Below are 24,777 nucleotides of genomic sequence, written 5' to 3'. Positions count from 1 at the left end.
AAAACTTTAAACGGTTGCGTGCGTTGACTGAAGTATGTACAAATGTACATACGAGTGCTTTTCCGTTTTTTGTTTGCCGCCAAATGAGCTTTGCAGAAGCGCATTGCGAAGAGCAACACACCAAAGACAAAAAAAACAACAAAAAATAATAATTGTTGTTATGTTGCTTGGTTTTTGTTGCAAGCGATAATATTTCTATCGGCTGATTGTACACGCACAATAAAAACACAAGAAACGCACACATAACCACATACACTACGAATGTATGCGAAAACAATTAAGCAGTAGAAGGGACCGGCGAGCCTACTGGGCGTATGAGTTATGTGTTAGGCACGCAAGCAGAAGAGGCAGCGCTGCTGATATGCATATGTAGGTACTATACGTACATACATATGTATATGTGTCAAATCATGCGAGTGAGTGTGTGACAATCGGTTTATTGTTTGGGTATTGTTTTAGCTGAAGTGCTTTTCAGTTAAGGTCGCACATGAGTGCTAGAAAAACGTCGATGTACGAAGAAAGCGCAGAACAGCACAGAAAAATTTATTAAGAAAAAAATAGTAATAAATAAAATGTTAATTTATATGAAGAGTGCGAGAAAAATCACGATAATATTTTTTCACAGGAAACCAAGTAAATTTTAATTGAATGAATGAATAGTGTTATCTACACACATACATACAGACATACATATGTGCATGCATACAACTTTTTTATGTTGTTTATTTCTTTTTATTAACAACAACAAAATTGATTGTTTACTCTGAACTACAAGCTAAGAAATGAGTATTGGGGCCGTAAAGGGCGCATAGAAGTGTAGTTGAATGGAGACGAAATTAGTTGTAGGTGTACCGGACAGCTGTTAAATAAACGCTATGAACAGCATATATGAATTTTTCATTTTTAACCACAAATGTGGGAATATACATTCTTCAAGCATTTTTAGTATTACTATTCACGCCATTACTTAAGGGAAAAAAGCGCGAAATAGATAATTAAGCAAACACAATAAAATGAATAAAAATAAAAAAGTTTTAATTAGCCCTGTGTTTCAGGCATTACGGGGCAGCAGCAGTTAATTAAAAAAACTGCTGGCAGCGGCTTTTCAGATGCTTTTATACAATTTTTGCATGCGAAGTAAAATCTTCATTAAAGTGGCATGCATATATTTTTCCAATTATTAATAAGCAGATAAAATGGCCGTAAATACTCTATAAGCAAAATATTAAATAATCAAATTGTAATATTATGAGTTCCCATACGGCTAATATGTACTACCGCTATGTACTTGAAACCGCCTATGGGCACTTGAATATTACCCCAGGCATCTCTATAAGAATATCAGCTGGTTAGTTCGAAAATTTTGTTGACCATGAAAGGCAATATACATTTAATTTACAAAAGTAAATGTGCGATTTTTAGTTATTTATGTAATTTCAAAAGTGGGGAAATAAAAGCAGATTTAGGGAAATTAATAAAAATTGTAATGCTCTAAACTATACATACAACATGTGTCATAATTTAATTAAAATTATTTTTAAGGCACTATAGAAGGTGGCGCAAAATTAATCATCCATTTTCGTTTTTGTATGTAAAACATTTTTATTGGACCTTTACGCGCTACATTGCGTCTCTTTGTATGCTGCAGCTTTGTAAATAACGTAAGAGGTTACCGAAAGTAGTCGCTGAAGATAAGACACAAGCGAACAGTGTTGCAAAACACAACAAAGTTTGTCTTATTTGGGTGCCTGGACATTGTGGTATTAGAAGGAACAAGTTGGCTGATAAACTGGCTAATGAAGCGCTCTACAAGCGTACCACTTCACTAAACCCTTTCTAGGGATGAATTCTGCATCGATTCAACTAGGGATTGACGACTCCATGAGGTCTACCCATAGAATACGTTGGTCTGAATTGGACTCCTGCAGAGTAACCAAATGCTTTGTGAAAGAACCAGGTAGGAAGTTAGCGTCCTTCCTTCTAAAACTTAGTAGAAAGGACCTGAGAGTAGTGATGGGTGTAATAACAGACACCACGCCTGTGGTCAGCATATGGCTACCATGGGAAAGAAGGTGGTTTTTGGAATGCTAAGATGTTTGGTCATAGTACAATTCGAGATGCCCGAAGACTAAACGCCAATCTATCAGGCTACATTATCGCTACCCTAGACTTCCGACCAGAGTTTAAGGTAATGTTTCCCACCCGAAAGGAGTGAAAATTAAATTTAGTAGTCAAAGATGATACCACCGCGCTTTACATCGATGGATCCATGATGGATTGCGGCGTCGGCGCGGGACTATATTCGGAAGATTTCGAAATTTCCAAATATTTTCTCCTGGGGAACTGGCACAGTGTTTTTCAAGCCGAAGTTCTCGTGATAAAGGAAGCATGCAGGAGAATTAGGAACCATCCATAACATCTATCGGAAGTATGTATGCAGCTATCACCAATAACCAATAACCAAAAATCATCAGACAATGCAAAGAAGAACTTAATGATTTAGCGCGCACGACAGACATCACTCTCATCGGGGTACCTGGCCATAGGAGCATAGAAAGCAAGCCGTAGACAGATGGACTAACACCGATACCTTCAAAATAACTAAACAAACGTGGCCCAATTTCAACAAATCCAGAACTGACAAGTTGTTAAGAAAGTCACGAGCAGATATATTCAGAATTATGTCAACAACCCGCCACTGGGCTTAAGGAGACCATGCCATAAAGATGGAATGGCCGTACAACGGTGGATGCAGAAGCAGCAATCAAGAAGAATCTAAGGGAACAGTATTTCGCTATCTGTGTGAGTATCCAAGTCTGGGTGTTCTACGATAGAGAATTATCTTATGAAAAGTATCGCTTTATTTTAAACGATCCCAAGTATACAGACATTTTATTTTCATCAAAACTATGGTTTGGAAACCGAACAATTTAGGTAAATTGTGACAGACAAAAAAGAAGCGAATCAAAATAAAAATCCTCCCCAATCTACGAAAATCTACTGTAGGTAGCGCTCAACAGGCAGATAAAGTCTTAAAATAAAAGAAATGAAGCGAAGGGGATGTTTTTTTTTTCAAATTTTATTTCACAAGACGGTGAACTTCGTTTCTAAGGAATACATAAAAACGGAGCCACATACATATATAAGAAAACAGCAAATTGAATTAAATATTTACCTGCGTATAAAGGTTATAATCAAAGAGACTGTGAAAAGTAACACCGCAAAAATGCTTGAACGCATTTCACTGGACATGAATTTATTAAAATTCGCACAACAATTTGTATGTATAACGACCCAAATTGCTCCACAGCCCTTAAGTAAAAATAATTCCAGGTAATAACACAATACTCCATCCAAACGACAGGCTTAAAAATGTTCTTCTTTCGAATTTTATAGTAAGGCTCAATAGATAAATATATAATCCTGTTTTCTTTTTTGTATTTTAGATAGAAAAACCGCATCGAAGGTTTCACTTAAAAATAATTAAATTTTCTGAAGTATTTTTTACTCTTCGGTGTAATGAAAAGTGATTGTTAAAATTACTTATCGCCTACATTTTCACCGTCAAGAAATATTAAACTGGCTCTGAGCTTCATCTGGGTATCTGGGTACCAATAATTCACAATGTATGTATAGTTACAGCAGCTTTTACTGGCTTGATATTTTAAATCGTGTTTTCTTTTATTCTTCATTAAAAATATTTTATAAATTTCCTTTCTAATAATATTTAAATTTATCAATATTATAAAAAATTGTGCATCTCGATACTAACCTAAACCGAAACGTTTCTTGATCTTCTTCAATATGTGCAGCTTTTTGTTTGACATGCGATGATTTGGACACTCCACAACAACAACCTGGCCGCCAGGTCCGGTGCTGGTTGACACATAATTGTTTGCTTGATTTTCCGATAAACCCATGGCGTGGTGATTTTTAATTTGTGCTGGCAAATAATAAATTAACTTTGGTTCAACAAACTTGCAGCGAGCAAGTTGCACAGATATTGCGTTCAAACAAAATAAATTAAATTAAATTTAAAAAAAATTATTGTCGTAATGACTTTTTGGTATGAAAAATGTGTTTAAGCACTAACAACAAGAGTAACTTATTTTAAGTATTAAGTTTTTGTCAGAACATTTTGTTTATTTAATTATTTTATGGTTTTTGAAAACACATTAACTTCAGTTTTTTGTTCCGTTTTTTAAATTGAGTTTTTATTATTATTATTTTTTATTTATTTTGTTTTACCGTGTATTTGCTTCACTTTTGCATCAAAGTTTCTTTAACATATTACCGTATTTTGAATTTCCGTTCAGGTGTTTTCTTTCTGTTTATTTATAACAAAACTTCTTCCACCAATTTTACAATTTTTATGATCGACTGATCTTTTTAATTACAGCGTACCGCTTCCTGCTTTAGAAGTTAGCTCCGACTTTTTTTTGCCCTGCGAGCGGAAGCAATGAATATTAGCTTCTCCGATAGTCAACACAAAACTTACTACAACGGCAGTCAACAACGACGCGCATTGACTGTAGAAGAAATGCTTCTAAATGACGTTGTTTGGTGGCAGCGCAAGCTAGCTAGCATTGGCTATAACCAAACGAACAAGCGAAAAGAAAACCGAACGGGCGGGCCAGTGACCGAATGTACAGAAAGCTTCTTGCGAATCGCGCGAAAGTCAATCTTAACTGCCTGACGTGAGAATATTAACTGAATAACCCTGTCGTCATCGTCGTTGGTGCCACACAGTTCCTGGCGAAGAAAGGCCAGGTCAACAATGTTGAGCATAGTGGAGCAGCTGAAAACCAACAGCACACTCAGTAGTAATTCACTCACTCAAACTTATTTTGCGCTCGGCTATATGAGTACTACACTCAAAATGTGTAGGCAGACGGTAAGTAAACAAATGTGCAACGTGGTGCTGAGTTGAATTTTAAATAAATGAGCGATAAAGTATAAAGCAAATACATTCACATGCAAACATAAATGCATGCAGACATCCCCAGCCAGGCATGCGTTTTTATGTTAGTAAACTATCTGCGCGATTGCACAGGCAACTTTTCGACAGACACACCGACAAACTAAGTGACTAACTGCTGCAGCCGCTGCCTGCTGTTGCTGGCTTCTTGGCTTGCTGTTGCTGGCTCTTCTCGATTGTGTGCAGGCATACCGACCGCCTGCTAACCTGAATACAGCAACAACAATGTATGCATACATGCTGGAAGTATTACGAGTGTTGTTGTTGTTGATGGCGTCTTCATATGCTGGTAGAATTGCAGCTGTTTCGTTATTTTTACACATTTTCTATTCATTCTCCCTTGGCACTGTGCTCCACTCAATTCACTCAAGCAGTTTGAATGCTTTGCACTCCCTTCCAGCAACAATTTGCTCCGATCATTTTATTATTGTTGTTGTTTATGATATGTAGGCAAATGCTGTGCCGCTTAGCACAGTGGATAAAACTATCTGTAGCAGTTTTTTTTTTGGCTTGGCATTGTGAATGGTACAGGGTTTATATGATGGTGTTGGTGGTGGTGGCTTTTGTTTCCTCACCCAACCGTAACCGCGACGTGCACCGGTGCAAAAATTCAATTGCGAATAATTTCGTTTCGATTGAGCGCGCATTTGTGCTCAAAAAGAGAGAAAACAGGCAGTCGTTAAAATTGTACATTATTTTTCTTTTCACGATTTTTTTATTCCTACGCTTTAATTTTGTGTTGCTCACTTAAATACATAAATAAAAAAATCGAAATAAACGAAATGCTCTTGCAAATCACAATATTATTGTGCGAGAATAAGTATTATTGGCATTTATGGTGGAATGATTGTGGGAATTGGAGTATTGCAGTCTCGATAATTTCCGCTTTTTTTTTATTTTATATTAATATAGCAATTATTGCTTGAAATCTACATATTGGACAAGGTCATAATCAAAAACTTATTAATTTGTGCGTAGAGCAATTTAACAACAAGAATTATATTCAGAAATAGTCTAATACACTTATACGAGGGTTGCTTTGTATATTGCATTTCTGGTCTAACAATGAAAAAAGAGCATTGGTGGCTGAAAACGGTTTAATCTTTTTTCAAAATAATCAATACACTTTTGCATTCGTTTGAACCAATATTCGAACTTTGTCCAGTCACGGTGCCAGGGCGTTTTTTAACCCCTTACTACATGAATTGATAAAGCGTTGAAAGAAAATTGTTTCACGATGGAAGTAGCTTTATTTAATTATCAATAAGGCATATTAAAAGAAAAATAATGAAGAAATTTTATATTTCAGTCTTTTTCTTTTACGGAACCATATATAAAAACGAGTTGTAAAGTATAGAAACAGTTGAACATACTTTTTTTTTGTCAAAATGTACCTACGCTTTACTCTGTTATCGTTTTTTTCAAAATAAATCACTCGCACTTCAGTTCTGCTTTTTCAGCCACTTGCACAAAAGCGAGGTTATTTCGAAATGTCATAAAATTATAGACAACTTTTGAAGTGAAACTTCTTAGGCGTCGATGGACGAGCGAGAATGGAGAGTAAAATTACAAGGCTCTGAGTAGTGCGCGTTGTTGCCACGGTTTGTGTCCGGCGTTTACCTACACCGGTCGACCCTTCTCCGTTGTTTGTAAATTTTTTTAATTTGTATTCTCTGCAAATGTTCTGAATATATTTAGATATTTTCTCTCTCTCTCTCATTGTCTCTCGGGTCTCTCCCTTTTCTTTGTCTGCCTTGAAAGTTTCACTTCTGTTATGTGTACTACGCTACACGTTTTTTTTTTGCGTTTTATCATTGCTAAAAATATATTTGATGGATTAAATAGTTTGAATTAATTGGAAATAAAATTGAAACAAAACTACAATACCTATGGGCTCATATGCGTAAAGAGTTAATTTGTGTGCAATGCAACGTGAGTACACCTTAATCTAAATCTTATTGGTGCTCGTCGCACTAATGCCCAAGGATGCCTCAATCTCACGGTGAGTGGCAAGACGATCTTGCTCAATCATTTCCCGCACAACATCAATATTTCCTGGCACAACTGATTTTGGACGACCTTGCCTGGGCTCGTCAGTGAGCGAACAGCGACCACTGGATCAGTAGCAGATTTTCATGGTCCAGAACCATATTGTGGTTTGAACCGGGCAGAAACTAAATGCTAGGTAAATAGTGGGAAGAATACTCAAAGAATTACACATTGAGAAGGCACACAAAGCTCAGTCAAATAAAAATGCTTACTTTTACTTACTTCTTTTACTCACAATAGCGAACTGCGCAACATGCGTAAAGTAGATATAAAGCAAATAGGTGGCTTTCTGACAGATCACTATTACTAATTTTGACATCTCTCAAAAATTCACATTGAGAATGAGACAGAGTGTACCATCTGTCTGGCGGATGATGAAACTACAGAGCACATCTTGTGCAGCTGCATTGTCTTGGCAATCTTGGATCCGAAAGAAATCAAGAATGTTCCTGTTGCAGATATTCTGAATTTTGTCCGGTAGGCGTTAAATTTACTGAAAAACTTTGGTCTTCAACCAATTGCCAACCTAAGGCAGGCCTCTAGGTTAAATGGAACCTGATGTGATTTAAGGTAGTAGTGGCACTCATTAGGACTAGTATTAACTACTTTTAAAACATGTAGTAGAACACAAAGGATCTTTTAGGTCGAAGTGTAGGCCATTGGGCACACTACAGACACAAAATTGTTATTATTATTATTACGCATAATTCTTCTTTAGACATTGACTTCCAAGTGATAAAAAACTGTTTAAGACTCCGCATGTAAGCATTTATTTTTTCTTGGTACTACTCGACCTAAAGAAAAACTATTTCATGAATTGTTATAAAATGGTCAAAAGCACCGAGCATAAGTCACAGTTACCGAAACTTAAAATTTTCACACATGGTCTGTTCGTTCTCCTACAAAATTTTTAAAGGAAGAGCGGAACCAGCAGCGGGGAAAAATATGAACAACGCCTAAAGTAAAACATGTGTGTGAAGTTTGTCGAGTCATGATTTTGAACAGTAAAGTACAATTTGTAGAAAAAACAGCACCAAAGATGTCACAAATAAAAATATGTTCGAAGTCCAAGTCAAAGCGGGAGGGCTCAGCTCATGCTACTAAGCGCAATGATATGGCCAGTAGGTATGTATAGTAAAAATTAAGAAAATAAAATTTTCTTGTAAAATTTTCGTTCTTTTTTCCATCCAGTCTCTTTGTTAAATCGATAAATAGTTGTATACTCCTTCTCAAGAACTTCTCTTTGAGGTTTTGGATTTATTATACTCTGTTTTTTTTAGTTGTCCTGAGGCTAGGAGTTTGAACTCAAAGAATTTTATACATCCTAAATCGTGCTCGTAGTCGAAATTGTGCGGTGGAGCTTAAACTCAACCTTTAAGCCCAATATAGCGCGTCCTTCCCCAAGTATGCGCAGCACAAAAATATCAATCTAAATAAAACAAATTCTACTCCAGTCGAGGTAAGAAAGACTTCTAAAAAGCTGAAGTAGAAGTATTTGAAATGAACACCTTTACTTCTGACGCTATGAACTAGAATCGTTATTCCTATTTTAATAAACTCACTTTCTCATACATTTTTCAATTAATTATTGCAAATAAAATTTAAAAAAAATGTCAAAATTGCGATATCTGATTCTTCGAAATGTCTTTTTTAAGTCAGCACTCTTAAAAAACGTATTTTGGAGTAGGTTACGTTAGGTTATACTGGCTGGCCGAAGCCACGCAGAGACCATTTTGGTCCATAGCGATACCAGATCAGAATCCTATTTAGCGAAAATATGCATCACTCAAGATGCGCGTACTGCTCGCGAATTTTAGGAGATGAGACATTTCGGTGACTTATCTGACCACCCAGGTCGACCGATCTTACCCCTATCAACTCTTTTGTGACGATATCGCAAAAGTGAAATCTGTTAAACACACCCAGCGACTAACTCAGCACTAAAAGAAAATATTGTTCATGAGGTTAAGGGCATCACGACATCACTTTTCCAGCAAGTGGCACTCAGTACGAATGCCAGATTCCAAGAGTGCGTCCTAAGTAACGATCATCATTTAGAGGAAATAATTAAAGAAATAAAATCCGCACTTCTTTATAGGAGTTATTCTTCATAATAGTTTTATCACTAGTAAATTTTTTTTTTTAATTTAGCTTTTAATTTAGTGTTATTTAACATTTAATTCATAGTTCTGCCTCTGCACACCCTTACCACTAAATAAAATGCTCGTCATTGAGTAGTGATTTCAAGAATCATTTTATTTTAAATTTTTTCGCAAGGAAAATACAAAGTAGAAATAAGAAATCTAAACGTAAAAATTTAAGGGATGCTATCAAATAAAATAAAAATGATGTGTGCTGCTGAGTCGTTATCCTGTAGTTTTACAGCAATGCAAGCATATAACATACGAAGGAAGAATTGTTGAAAAAATCTGAGCAGATGTTTAAAAATTGTGTGGGAGTAGATATACCATGGCATAGAGGCATACACATACCAATAAATATACGAACAAGCTGAAATAGAGGGTATAAATGCCGAGTAAGTCTTATGTATGTGAATCCAAGGACTTCAGGCAATAAGAAAACAGTGGCCGGACAAGGAAGAAAAGTATGCATCCATGTGGACACAATGCAGCAACACAACAAGAAATTTGGAGACACACATATGTAGGTATGTATGTATATAAGTAAGCAGTGAAATAAAAATAAATATTATAAGTAGTTCGACTGAATTTTGAGTACATATTTATAGAGCGATTCCATGGCTGGTGAAGTATTTTGTACATTGTCGTCAATTCTTCTAAAAATTGGTCTATTTGTAGGCTTGAGTATAATAAGAAGTAAACTGAAAAAGTTGAAAAAAATGTTGATATAATTTAAAAAACACTCGAATATATAGTTTTTTAATGTGAAATATCTTCGGTTTTTTTCACATTTTTATAATATATACATTTTTTTATTTTTTAGTATAAACGTACTTAAAAAAAATTATTTTTTTTATCAGTAGCTGAGACTATGATCAAAAATCCCTGCAAATCATAAAAGGATCCCCGCTGATGTCTCGTACATATTGAAATATAACTCAGAAAGTTATGGGGATGCCATTAACATTTAATTACCCGTCAGTGAGTTGCGTGTTAATCTGAAATATTGAAAGCAACAATAGGAAGAGTCACATTACTCGTATTAGTTTCCTCACTTGCTGCTCTCTTGCCTTTACTTATTTGTGATATTGGGGCAGGTAGAAGTTTACGAGTGCACAAATATTTGGTTAAGAATTTGAAGACAGTCAATTATTTTTTTGCCCAAAGTATGTAATATCAAAGATTAATAACTTTATTGTAAGTATATTTAATAGTTGGAAATAAGTTTTGCTCCCATATGATAAAATCGTCATATGTCCCATAGTGAAGCTCAGTTGAACAACAATAAGTCTGCATTTTTAGTGTTTTCAGAATTTTTAAAAGAACTTCAATGTTTCAGCTAGGGCCTAGGACTCGAAAAACTAATAATAATCTATAAAGGCATCATATGAACAAATTGGGTATAGGTATTGAATGAAAGAAAAATATAAATTCAATCCAAAAATGTCTTTTGCTTTAAATTATCCTTCTTAAAACATACAAATAATGCCTTCATCCTACAATATCCTTGAAGACTTTCAGACTTTTTGATTGTTTCTTGTGTGAGTATGCAAGTTCCTCGCAGATATACAGGCATGTTTTGAAATTCGTATGACTTAGAATTGGATCCGAAATAGTAATTCGTGCGATTTTGTTTGGGGTCTACTGTAACTCGTTCTATTTCATTTAAATTCGAATTGAAGTTCGAAACAGCTGATTTCTCTTTGCCAATTAAATAAAGCAAATACAAAAAGATTCCGCTGCATACAGGTCTCAATTTTCTTTTTTTTTTGTTTTTAAGTTCAAGTTGAAAAATTGACTATTTATTTAATTTATTTTGTAATTTCAATTATTTTTTTCATACTAAAACCTGAACCATTTAAAAAAGTTTCGAACTTTGTATAACATTTGTAAAAATACGACAAATTTTTATCAAAATTTCAAACTTTTTACTCGGAATTTTTAGAAAATGTTCGGGTATGCAGTTTTATGCGTCATTGAATTTTGGTATAATAAAGTGCAAGTTTCAAGTGGTTCGAAAATCGCGTTGATTTTTGAATAATTTCTTTCTGCTGACGGCATACGAAAAATGTGCAGTAGGTGTTGAATGAAGAAAATTAACAAGATAAAGTTTTCAAAAATCAAGGTGATTTTTTTCCTACATTCTCAAACCGTTTTGCTCTGCCAATAATTCTTATTGGTTTTCAACGGCCCGCAAAAGTCGTCAAATTTAATCCCTTACCTATTCCTGCGCTTTTCTATAATATTTTTTGTATGCTTTCGCAAATCTCACCCAGCGTTGCTGAAATATTAGTCAGAGAAAAAAATCCATTATTTTTGCTTAAAACTTTTTATGCCAGTTAACTTCGATTATTTATAAGATTTTTTAAATTGCACGTAATTAGCTGTTACAGCATCGGCACAATAAATACCATTCCCAATTTCAGAGGCCTGGATTGCATTTACGCCTTTACCAAAGAAAAACTGTAAAATGTACCGAATTTTCTGTTTTCCATTGTTAACACCCTGTAACTTATAACAGAATGTAACAAATAAAAAACAGCAAAAGAATGTTTTTAGTGTGAAATGTCACCTTGACCGCGAGCATAAATTTTAAATTGTTTGATCCATACGAGCTAATACTTTCGGTCCAATGCCAATAATTTTGCCTAGGGCAGGTCTTGAATTCCCAAACTCGCGATCGTTTTGATGATTATAGGGTAACCAAGATTTGCCACTGGTTTGAGGATGTTCATCCTCTGTTGTTGCAACTATTTTTTTATACCAAAACTCTTTGCATAATGTAAGTATGCCCTTAATAGCCGTTGCTCGTCAAAATGTGTATATTTCTCCCGATACCAAGTTGCAACTTTTTGCGAATGCATCCCTTCCTTCGCAAACATTCAAAATGCATTGATTATATTATTTGATTAAATAAAACTTATTTTTTTGCCATTCATTAACGCCTTTCTGTGGCGACCATTCAGCATTTAACAATTTATAAAAATGTTAAAAACAATCGAAGTTATATCTCTTATAAATAAATTCTATGGCAAATTTTTCAACATTGAATAAATCTCAAAATTATTAATTATTTTTAGTTTACTTCTTAATATACTGAAGCATACAAATAAATAAATTTTTAGAATAACTTATTTGTGGTCCGAGATACATGGATCACTTGAGATGTAACCGCTCACCATCAAATGGTCTTCACATGCTTATACATACATACATAAATATTAAATAAAACAGTTTAGTGAATTATTGCAAAGCCATCAAACGAAAGGTATTTACTCTATGCTGTACCAACACAATCTGACGAAACTACCACGAAGCACCAAAAATATTTCACGCTTGCGCGTCTTATCAAAAATTAAACAAACGCCGAAAACAAGCTGATATTTTCTAGAGTGATGAGGTGAGCAATCAATATTTAAACTCTTTTTTCAGTTGGGTTTGTCATTATGTGTGTTTGTGGTGATAATTTTACACCTGGAATTTGCAAATACAAAAAACAAGCGAATAAATAAAACTATTCAAAGGAATAAACACGATTACAACGTTTACACGTACAGCAAACAAGGCATTATACTCGTAGCATTAAGGCAGTTAGGCAGACTGGCAGACGGTCGAGCAAGCGGCCTGCGTGACGGCTGTTTAGCAGACTGGTTCAATGAATTGCCGGATGATGGCGGTAAGAAGTGGTCGATTGCACGACATTCACTTCATTGTGGCACGCAAATGCGAAATGAATGCCACATGCCAAGCGAAGGCGATGGCAAACAAATGCACACAATGAAACAAGTTGTCCCCCTTTCTTGTCTTTTTTTCTACCCTTTTCATGACGCTGCCATAAAGGTGGTCGTGTGCGAGGCTGAAGTGCTTTTGTTGACAACATTTTCATCAACCGATGGACAAACATACGCACACAGATATTCTTGCATATAATTTATATTTTATTTGCACAAACAGCTGACGCTGCATCCATCCCCAATTTGCCAACCACAGCTACCATCTACATCGTCATCATCTTTGGCGTTGGCAACACATGCTTTCGCCTAACTCGGCTAGCTGCAACGGAGACGGAGGTTTTTTTCCTTGCAGTTTTTTTTTCTTCGTTTTTCATTTTGCATCTTTGATATTAAAACTTTAAATGGTTTTCATTAAATGAATATACGTGAAAGTGTGTGTTCGTACATTTTTTCTTTGCAAAACGCCAAGCAGGAAGGAAAGACCGACAGGACGGAAGGAAGGCAGGAAAACCAGCTGCAGTCTGCGTTTGTTAGTAATTATTGCAACCCCAGCAGCCGCTACAGGAACTGATGCAGCACCGCGAACGGACACGCGGACCAACACACAATATTTCCAGTTGTCGACGGCTGCAAAATATTAAAACACAAATGCATATAAATTGGTAAAGAATCTGCTAACCAAATCCAAGCCACTCTATTTGGAATTCTTATTAGAGAAGTATAATTTTAGAGTGACGCCCCACGAAAAAATCGGCTCTGTTTTCCCAACGGAATTGTAAAATTTACTATATTTCAAGACTTCCGCCAAAAAATTTCGGAAAAATATTAAGATTCACTTCAGCAGAACCGCATTTTCAAAAATCTCACTTCATGCAGCGCTCACGGTTGACAGTAACGTTAACTCTAACTGCAGGCTTGAAACTGTATGGGCTAATTATGCCCACAAAACTATAATGGTTCTTTCAAAAGATGCGTCTAAATGTTGTTTCAAAATAACTCAAGTAAAAATTAAGATTTTTTTTAGGTTTTACTGCTTTCATTCATTATTTATTATTACGAGGAATCGAACCAGCTACTTAGGAGGGAACATTTGTAAGTTTTCATCTTCTTCAACTGCTTCACAGTTGGTGATTAAGTGTGCCATGGGCTCCTCTTCATCACAGCAGAACTTGCTTAAACTAGTGCTAGATAGTCCTATTGTATTGAAATGTTTATTGCAGACAAAGTGGCCTGTAAGTGTTCCACAGAGTAATCTGAGGTACTTTTTGTCTAGGTTAGAGACAATTTTGCTCTTATGATATTAAAGTTCAGGAACTTTTTGGAGTGATTAAGGCCGTTTGTACCGTTCCAGTATTCCTTGGTTTTTATTTGGATCTATATTTTGGTTTCTTGTTTTAGGTTGTTTTTGTTTTTAAGTTGAAAAATGGGATTGGTCCAATAAATGACCCTTCCGCCTATTTTTAAAAAAGTCTGTCCTTTTATAAAAGTCTGCCTTCACGTTTCGCTTGTGTCCCTCATGTTCTGGTACCCAAATCAGGAAAACTTGATTGAGAGTCGCAAGTTTGCTGAGTGTATTGTTACACTCTATAAGGACTTTGGAATTGAACGGTGAGCTATTCAAGGCTTTGAGAACTGATTGACTGTCAGAAAGCATTTTAATTTTTACTTTTTTGAACCCTCTCTTGGAAACGATTTCCACTGTTTCCATTATGGCGAAAAGCTCCGCACTGAAAATTGTGGTATCGGTATTCCTGTTCCTACTCCCTGGAGCGTTTTGTAACCATCTGTACACCATTACACTTTACTTTACTTTTACAAAAACCTCCAATCTGGTCTGTCCGTCCTTTTCTATCCTCGGTAGAACCAGCTTCTTGAAATTTTTTCAGCAACCTTAGAATTGTCCACTCATTCGGACGATTATTTCCACCAAAAGAATTACAAATTTTGCGATATGTTGTTCCTAAAGATCGACGATTTTCATAATAAGTTTCAATAATTTGAACGCCTTATTCCATCGTGTAAAATTGTATGTATCTGTCTACTTGACAAATGTCAAAGATGATATAAAAAAGATACCGTCTAGGAATTATTCACTACTGCAAACTAGATGTCACTTTTGAAAGACCTTTTATAAATTGTATTTTGTTTTTCTGGTACTATTTTCCTTATTCCCAATACCCGAGCTTCCCATAAAAAAAAACATCAACAGAAGCTGCTGTAGAACTGTAGTTTCTTACATTGCAAGACAACATCAAGACGTATAGTAAAAATTGGAGAAAAAGTTTTCTCTGAACACCTTCAAGGCTTAATGGGACAGTCTGTAAGTATATATTATTATTCTTACCAATCGTCACTAACTATAATAACTGGCAACCGAAGGGTGACACCCTGACTAACCATCAAGTCAAATTGGTGAAAATAAAAACAAAAAACTAATGAAAAAATCGGCACAAAAAGTAACTATTCATGCAGCAACCAAGCAAAACAATTTATCGACTTTTTAAAATCTTCAAACAATAAATAGTACCTGTTTATTTCACAAAGGATGCTATGTAATAACGCCATTGGCGTAGTAAATAAGGAATGATGAGAATTCAGTAAAAACCAGTGCACCATTGTACACCATTGAGCAATTTAAGTACAAAAAATTTCAAAAATCAAAAGGAATCATAAATAACAGTTTATCGCCTTGATTTTGAACAAAAAAAAGTTAAATAAAAATATGCACCTTTCCATCTCTTTGGTCCCCTTTTTAGTTTTACTTCTTTTAATCAAAATAAAAAAAATCCACAAAATGTTTCTAAACCCATGTTACAGCTGATAAGTAAGCGCAGAGAATTGAGCACATACATATGTATGGACATATGTATCTATGTACATATGTATATAAAATGTCTGTAGATAATGTAAGGACATGCGAAGCAGGTAAAATAGACCCGCTGCGTCTGCGCACTATGCACGAAAAATACAAAATTTTCAAGCACAAACCGTAAACTTCTCCCAGGACGATAGGCCAACCGAATGTCTGATATAAATACATATGCATGTATGTACATATGTACACAATAATGTGATTGAATCGACATGTGTGCAACACCAGTACAGTGTAAACGACTCAATGCGTATGAAGCGCGGGTAATTTTTCCTATCCGACAAATAGTTGGCTGGAAATCACAAGCATTTGCGAGTGGGAGAAATTTGAAAGGTAAAATGTCTGCACACCTTTGCATTTACGGGTGCACAGCCAGACACCCAATTAACACACATCCATGTATACTAAACACACATATGTGCGTTGATTTTGAAGGATATTTGAAATTTGCGCCTTGGCGTTTACTATTTCGGCAAACACTTCATGCAGCGCTGTTAAATTTCAATATTTTTCTTTCGCTAACTTCTTGTTAAATAATTCGCTTTGGTACTTAAATACGAGTATACATATGTATGTATGTATATTGATGCTGTAGCAAGTCATACATTGGTTTGTCTTATCTTTATATGTAGATGAAAACGTACCTACATGCCAACATATGTGTATTATAAGGACATATGTTTCGCAATGCAAGAATCGCCCTCTGCCTATTCAAAAATGCCAACACTCGAGAAAGTACTTCAGTCCTAATTGACATATGGTAACGTTAGATGCGCGAGGTCGAAGGCACTGTAGTACTTCATATGCATGCATACGTACATACGTATGTAAATATAATCACCGTGTATTTACATACAAACACACAGCGACATGCGCAGCTCCAGAATCAAACGGCGAATAGTAAATGCTCCTTTCGCTGTCTTTGCTATTTCCTTTAAATTTACCCTGCAGGGAAAAGCCAAACTAGGATGGAAACATTCTAGCTCAGATACTGACATTTAATAGAAGATATTATAATGTAGAGTATACACGCTCCAACCGTTGTATCAATGGCTGTTTAGTATGCACGTTCCAAAATGCGTGTTGTCCACCTTTATTATTCTCATATTCATGGTGTTGAACATTTCGCAAAATACAGGAGTCAAGTGAAATTTTTTCAATAATAATAATTGATTAAATTTTAATTTATTTATTACTTAATTTTTTTTTTATTTTTTAATTTTTTTTTTTTAATTAATTAATTAATTTTTTGTTTATATTTTTTTAAATGTATTTATTTTCTGTGTAAATGACTTAAAAGGAAAATGTAAACAAAGTTGGTTGTACAATCGGCCTATACACGTTCCAACTCATTGTACAACCTCTAACTAAGCCCACCAAAAATTAAAACATTTAATTTTCATGCAACCGTTGGACCAACGTGGAAAATCGGTTTATCCAACATGTCTATGTTGATACTTTGCATAATAGTTCGTCATCGAGCAGAATAATATCAAGAGTAAAAAAATCAAAATGTCTGCAAATTAACTGTTTTTTTTAATAAAAAACGGTATTTTCAAAGAAGGGAAAGACGGTCTTTCCAAAGAAGGCACATTGCAGAAAAATAGGAAACACATAAAACTAGCGTTAATTTTATTTACGTTCCTAAAGTGAATACCTCAAATTTTATTTATTTATTATAACACCTAAGATGAAGTTCAAAATAAACAAGACTGGCGTCATAAAAATGTTTTTGATGCCGCCATTTTTTCAATGAGTTAGTGAATTCGAAGTTACATCCCTAGCTGACTTCCAGTGAGAGCTTGGTGACATTCGGTTCAGTGGAAGCGAAGTTATTGCGTCTAAAGTGTCAGTATATTTGTGTCATCGGTACAAAAATTAGATTCGAACAAAGGGCGAATATCAAATTTTGTTTTAAAATCGGTAAAACGTTTACCGAAACATTTGAATTGATGAAAAAAGTTTATGGCGATGATTGTCTATCTCGTGCCAGAGTTGATGTGTGGTTTACACGTTTCAGAAATTGTTCTGAGGACATAAATGACAATGATCATACGGGCCACCCAAAATCAGTAATATCATCGTCGAAATTCATGGAATCGGAGTTGAATATCTCCGAAACATCGATTTATTTCATTTTAACTGATCATTTGGGCTTACGAAAGGTCTGTGCTCGTTTTATTCCGCCCTCATAAAAGACGTGCCGCTGCTGAGATGCGATGAGAATGGTCCAGAAAGTAGGTAACTGGGTGCCACATCGATTGAAGGAGAGGGATATCGAGAGACGATTGGTGACGTGTGAGATGCTTCTGGAACGGCAGAAAAGAAAAGGTTTTCTGCATCACATCGTCTCTGGCGAAGAAAAATGGATCTACTAGTTGAACCAGAAGCCTGCCAGGTGAATCAGGTCCATCGACAGAGAAATAAAATATTCATGCTTCAAATGTTGTGTTGTGCATCTGGTGGGATCAGAAGGGTGTCATCTATTATGAACTCCTAAAACCATCTGAAACCATCACTGGCGATCGTTACCGACTGCAGCTATTGCTTTTGAATCGAGATCTCAAAGAAAAGCGGCCGGAATAGGACTGTAAACATGACAAACTTATTTTTCTGCATGACAACGCCAGGCCACACATAGCTAAATCAGTCCAGAAATATTTAGAGGGACTGAATTGGAAATCCTTGCTCCACCCGCCGTATTCCCCAGACATTGCACCTTCGGATTACCATCTGTTCCGATCAATGCAGTCAACCCTTATGGGAGAGCGGTTCATTTCCTACAAGAGCATCGCAAACTGACTCAATCAATGCTGCCTGAAAGATGAAGTACAGTTGTAGCTTCCAATGGCACATACTTCACGTAAAATCATGTATTATTTAATTGTTTAAATAATTCGTAACTCTGGCTAAGAAAGGACGGAAACTTATTCCCATACCCAATAGAATATTTTAAAACGGTGCAATGAAATGGAATGGATGTTTCTTTCATCTTTTAACTAGCCTAAAACTGGTTATTTTAGGAACACATTGGAGTAAAAAATTTTCGATTAGTATGAATTTGTATTTTAACTGGTATTTTGCTGATGTATTTTAACTGGTATTTATCTGGTGAGCAGACCGGATAACTGACATTTCCTAAAATATCGCCATGTTAAAAATTCCACCGGCTAATATGAAAAAAACATAGAACACGAACTGGCTGAGCTAAAAAGAGGACTGGTAGTATTTGCGTGCAGGGTACTTACATGCACATACAGTTATGTATACATATTTATTGGACTATGCATTCCTTACTTTTTCACCCTCTTTAAAATTTAATATTTTATGAATTTTAAATTACATTTATCTTATATCGACAGCAGTCGCCACAGCAGCCACGGCATATGTTCATTTTTATACAAATACAAATTTGCTACACTTTCCTGCCATTTATCTTCATATGCAATGGTAATCTAATGAAGCTGGAAAAAGAAAGGTAAGATAATAAATAAAAACAAACATTTCGGAAGGAAATTTCATTAGCGTTGAAAGAAGCCGGAAATTATTTATTCTGTGAAGCCAACTTTATCATATGTGTTATGGAATGATCGTTGCAGAGAAATGTATGTAGGTATGTATGTACATACAAACATATACGCCTACCTATATGCATATGGGTGTACTTATGTACATAGATGAATTATAAAAAGAGAAAGTTCCAATTGATAAGATGGCTCATTAAAAATTGGCAGCTTAAGCTGTCATGGCGTAATAGGAAGTAGCAAAATTAAGAATACCAACATATTTGAGAATACCAGACATATTGATTAATTTTAATGATCAATGTCCATCCTTAACACATTTAATATAATATTTATATTATTATATTTCATATTTGTCTTTTTAAGGGGGTGGTAGGGTTTAGCGCTAAAAAACAAACACTGTTTTTTTGAATTTTTTACAGAAGATACTTTAATAAAATCACTTGCATGTTATTGTACATCTTTTCAATAAGTTTTTAAAAAATATTAATAATAAAATATTGACAAATAAGCCCATGACAGAGTTTTTTTGGAGATATGTTTTTCGAGAGGTGCTCTGCGGGGCCAATCGGCATTCGTCGTAGAATCATCTGAAACTAAAAAAGTCGAATTTTTCAGTTAAAGTATGACGTAATGCTCAATACGGAGCGAATGTAAATTTCCCAGAACAACACTGATCTTACTAATATACAAATGACATCTATTACATGTCAAGTCAACACAAAATAATACAAATAGTATTTGTAATTAATGCGCATGTGATTAGTCTACGGCACGTTAAATTTATAGAATAATTAAGTTTTTGCAAAAACACTGGGTTGGTTAGCTAAATGTTTGTATTATTCAGGGGAAAAACTTTAAAATATCCAACAGAAGATGAATAAATGACAAAAGCAACTCCATGGTTTGTCTGAAAAGTAAAGTTTTATTCTTTATTTGGAAGAAAATGCTCAACATCGAAGGCAAAAAAAGGTTGTCAAAATTCAACTCGATATTTTAACTTTTAAACTTACACATTATTATACTGAAATTGAAATTGAAATATCTTAAATTTTTGTGAATTTTGCACAAAGAGTTTCGAACTTTGATTTATAAGGCTTTTGTTATATACGGGGTCTGGCACTCGAAGTGTAACTAATTAAAAAGGTCAGAAATAAGTTTGGAAAATTACTTTTATTCAATTCAAAGTAAAGAATGTGCGAAAATAATACAAAATTAAGAATCAATTTACTTTTACTCGATATGACCACCTTCTGCCTTGACTTTAGCCTTGAGACAATCCAGAAACGAATCGCAAACTACCCGAATGTGACTTGCAGGTATTTTGGCCCACTCGCGGATAGTGGCTTTTTTCAGCGCCTCGAGGCTGGTGAATCTTTTAGTTCGGACCTTGCTCTCCAAAATGGCTCAAAGAGAATAATCCATAGTATTCGCGCCTGGTGAGTTTGAGAGCCATTGTGTGGACTTTATGAAGTTCGGAACATTGTTTTTTTAGCCATTCTTGGTTCACTTGAACTTTGTGAGACGATGCCGAGTCCTGTTGAAACGTCCATAGTCTGCCACCAAAATGTTTAGCTGCCCACGGCTTCAAAGCAACCTCCAAAATACTCTCCCGATAATATTTCGCTCTTACCTTCATGCCAGGCCCGATGAAAACGATGAAAACGCCTATCTGCGGTCACAGCGGCCCAAACCATTACCTGTGGCGGGTATTATTTGGGAGTTTACGAATTTCTCAATTTGAAAAACTTTTTCGTCAGAAAACACAATGTTCGGAAATTTACTGCTTTCGGCCAAGCGAAGCAACTCCTTCGCTACTTCAAGTCTGACTTGTTGCTGCTTTGGTGTGAGATCATGCGCCCTTTGGGATCTCGCTCAAGTCGCGTCTTCACTTTTTGAACCATTTCACGTGACGTTGCAATCTCTTGATGACCACCTCCATGACGTTTTGCGATGCTACCAATATCATTGTAACGAGTAATGGTGCGATAAACAAAAACTTTATTTAGTTTAAGGTGATTTTCCAGCCAAATATAATGCAATCACACTATTACGTTTGAAATGCATTACTGATTTTATTTTTTTCGCGTTTAATCTCGGCAAAATGCTTCCACGCGCTTGTGAACAATACTATGGACTGTGATTTAGCTATCTAACAGATAGCTAATGCACGAATGTGATTTGCATCAGCTGCGCGAGCGGTCTGAAGTTGATTTCACTTCGAATGCCGGACCCTGTAATGAGCTATACTTCTATAAAAAAAAAAATAACAAAAAAAAATGTTATGAAAAATATTGCGAATATTGTGAAACTATAAAGTGACTTAATTATGTGGGCACAAGTGTATATATTTGAAAAAAAAATAACCATTTATCCTGTTATCTCTTAGAAACCTAAGCTTAAAAGACTTCTTAGATCGTAGTCATCTGAAATGCTTTTAAAACCGGGGCTAGCTCTTGCAAACAGAGATGAAAATATAGTTAGAGACAGCCAAGGAAGACTTGCACAAATTATTTTTCAAAAGAATTTCTTTGATGTGGCATTATAAGAAGCGAACTGTCAAACAGATAAAATATCGGGTGGATTTAAAATGATAATACAAAACAGAAATATTGTTGGAATGAATTTTTTTATTACAATCAGGTAGATAATTTATTTTTAATTTCTATTACAATCTGATAGATAAAAGATTTAAAATCAAAGCATTGACATGTTAAATAAAACACTACAACGCAAAACCATATGAATATACAAGAAGTGGAACTTTGACTTTCCCTAAAATAAACTCAAACGTAAACTTTCAAATTGCCGATACATTTTTATTTTTTTTTTTTAATCGATCAAAAGTCGCTTTTAAAGTGCTGCTCTATTATGTCACCTGTCACCCATATTTTTAGAGAGGATGTGAATAGTCCTTTCCAAAAATGCAATCTATTCCCAATTCCAATTAGAAGATCAGACAATCTATCTGGTTTATCGCAATAAAATCATTGGGAGGAAGTTTCCTATATAACTCATAGTTAAAGAAGCGGCGGGCGTGTCACCTTCCACCCCTAGTTTTTGAGAGGGTGTGAATTGTCATTCCCAAAAATGGTACCTTCAACCACCTAGGCCTTCTATGGGCCCCAACGGACTGCTTATTAAAAGCGCTGAAAATTACAAGTTTTACTTGCGTTTTCACTTGTTTTAGAAAAATGAATTTATGGAAAATCAAATTCTTGCAATTTTGCTATATTGCCAATTTAGCAAATTTCTAGTATTTTTGCGCAAAACCCCTTTATGCGTAGGCGGCCGTCTACCAAGATTAAAAAAATAATCCTCAGCAGTCATCTCCGGTTTTTCATACAAAATTATGCTTGGCTTGTTCGGTGTTTTTTTTTTGGTGGGCTTTGCACAAGAAATTTGGCATGAAAACAACCAGCTGTTTATGACATTAAGAATTCCCAATCCAAAAACAAAATAATACCTACATGTAGTTTTTTACTTATGTATATACGGTTAAAAATTCGCCTTGGTTGCCGCATTCCAATAGAAAGTGTTATTGGAAGCGGAAGTACGAATATGTAAACACAAACACACCAAAAACACAACCCCCATACAACAAAAACAACGCATTGTAGCACATGCACGGAGCCTCAGACCGCAAAAACAAAAAAACCACAAACAAGTGCACGTACAAATCATATGTATGCACAATTATATTGAAGCTTACAACCGCATATCGAAAGTGCTTCGTCGATTAATAAAATTAAAACTTTAAAAATATATTTGGTGTTAATTTATAAACATTTTAGCTTTGCTGCAAACACTTTTCAGTTGATATTTCCGATTGTCCAATGCTCAAAAATCTAATTGGAATTCACTGCAACAACTTACCGATTTTACCAGCGGTCTGCCCCATGGCTGCGCTTTTTCGTTACTTAGTTAGTAATTTTGTGTTATCACACAATTGGCACATGCGTTCATATTCACAGTTTATTCATAGCCGGTATTGTACACTAAAATTGTAGGAATATTAATATAATTTCACTAATTTTTCATAGCTATTTTGCAAATGCGGAACCAACAGAAGAAACCAGAGAACTTGGCATTTCAGGCAGAGCTGTGTTTCGTTGGTTTAATAATATTTGCAGCGGCGACGACAGAGGCCGTTGTTTGAATTGTGGCTTATCCAGTGCTTATAGGCTTAAATTCGCGAAAAAAAATAAAATAAGCTTAATTATTCCAATTTCTCAGAAAATTTTTGGCAGTGCCTAATATTGTATTGACTCCACATTAATAAATTATATGTTAGGTAATAATAGATAGAAGGAAATCATACAAATTAGAAATTTTATTGGAATACAAAATTTAAAAATTGATTTGTAATAAAAACAGCATTGGTAAGTTTGTAGTTAACGCTGTATGGATTTATCAAGAAAAAAATGTTCTAAAAAAGTGTTGCTATTATTTATTGAGTGTAAAATCGCGTATTTTGTTGTTGGCTGAATTTTTCAAATATTAGTATTAGTGTATTTGTAAGAGTATTTGTTTGAGAACAACTTCGTCAATACATTTTTCTATTTGTCTTATTTCATTTCCTCCTCTGGTAAAATATGTTTATCCAGGAGTTTGTCCTGCTTATACATCAGTGTTGGGCACGATGCCAGCACATACTCGTATTTGGCGGTATCATCTTCAACGCCTCGATCTTGCTATCTTTAGCCAACGTTACCGCTACGTCAGCTTTTATAATATTTTGATCCGACTTTTTAAATCGGTTTGATTGCTGCCTGCTTCTTTAACTGGGCTTTCCGCAACTTCTGGGGGGTTGTTATTCTCGATGTGACTTTAGCCACAGATTCTTTATTATCGCGTCCTTTGTGTCAGTGGACGAAAGTCGAGCCGAAGTTGGCGTATATCCTACAGATGCTCTCCTTGACTGGTTCGCGATGCCTATTGATAACAGTTTCCCAATTTTCAGGTTCTGGCTGCTAAGTACGACCTACAGGTTTGTACGCAGATGCTTGTTCTTGGTGATGATGCGGTGCAGAAGCTTATTTGTTTCAATGCCAACTGCTCCTGGTAGATACACAGCCATTAGCCGTACAACCGGTCCTGGACCTTTTCAACCGGACATTTTTGGCGCAATTTTCAAGCAGTTAGTTGACAGTTTCCTCAGTTGCACAATTGACTAGAGTAATAAGCCTAGCCAAACTTTTATACCTTCGAATTTAAGTTTGGATTTGCACCCTTTATACACCTTCTCCAAGAGAAGTTCCGCAACCCTTCTCTCTCTGGCATTAAGCCTTCTTTGGATTAACGTAGATACTAGGGGTGGAATTATTTTCGAATAAACATTATTCGAATAAAACGAATAATACTATTCGTTTCAAATAATTCGAATAGTTCATTATTCGAATACCTCACTATTCGAATACTTTACTATTCGAATACCTCACTATATATTCATTTACATCAGGGAGGAAATGCTTTTAAA

The 24,777-nt window shown here is 35.3% G+C and overlaps 1 protein-coding gene across 3 annotated transcripts in view; it reads right to left on the bottom strand.

The window, feature by feature from the left end:
• Positions 1-23,411, bottom strand: part of LOC129251735 (protein neuralized) — a 68,681-nt gene extending 45,270 nt beyond the window's left edge. Inside the window, exons 1-2 of one of the 3 annotated variants that reach the window (XM_054890857.1) lie at positions 23,366-23,411; positions 23,175-23,296 (exon numbers count right to left, since the gene is read on the bottom strand). In XM_054890857.1, coding sequence (XP_054746832.1) covers positions 23,175-23,199 — 25 coding nt within the window. In that variant the 5' untranslated portion in view covers positions 23,200-23,296; positions 23,366-23,411. Of the gene's footprint in view, positions 1-3,772; positions 4,050-23,174 lie in introns of those variants that run through there. The other 2 variants (XM_054890856.1, XM_054890855.1) reach the window with 2 other exon arrangements.
• Between the last annotated feature and the right edge of the window lie 1,366 nt (positions 23,412-24,777).

Source organism: Anastrepha obliqua, chromosome 1 (genome assembly GCF_027943255.1).
Source record: "Anastrepha obliqua isolate idAnaObli1 chromosome 1, idAnaObli1_1.0, whole genome shotgun sequence".
In the NCBI taxonomy this organism is placed as follows: domain Eukaryota; kingdom Metazoa; phylum Arthropoda; class Insecta; order Diptera; family Tephritidae; genus Anastrepha; species Anastrepha obliqua.
This window is presented reverse-complemented; position numbering and strand designations above follow the sequence as displayed.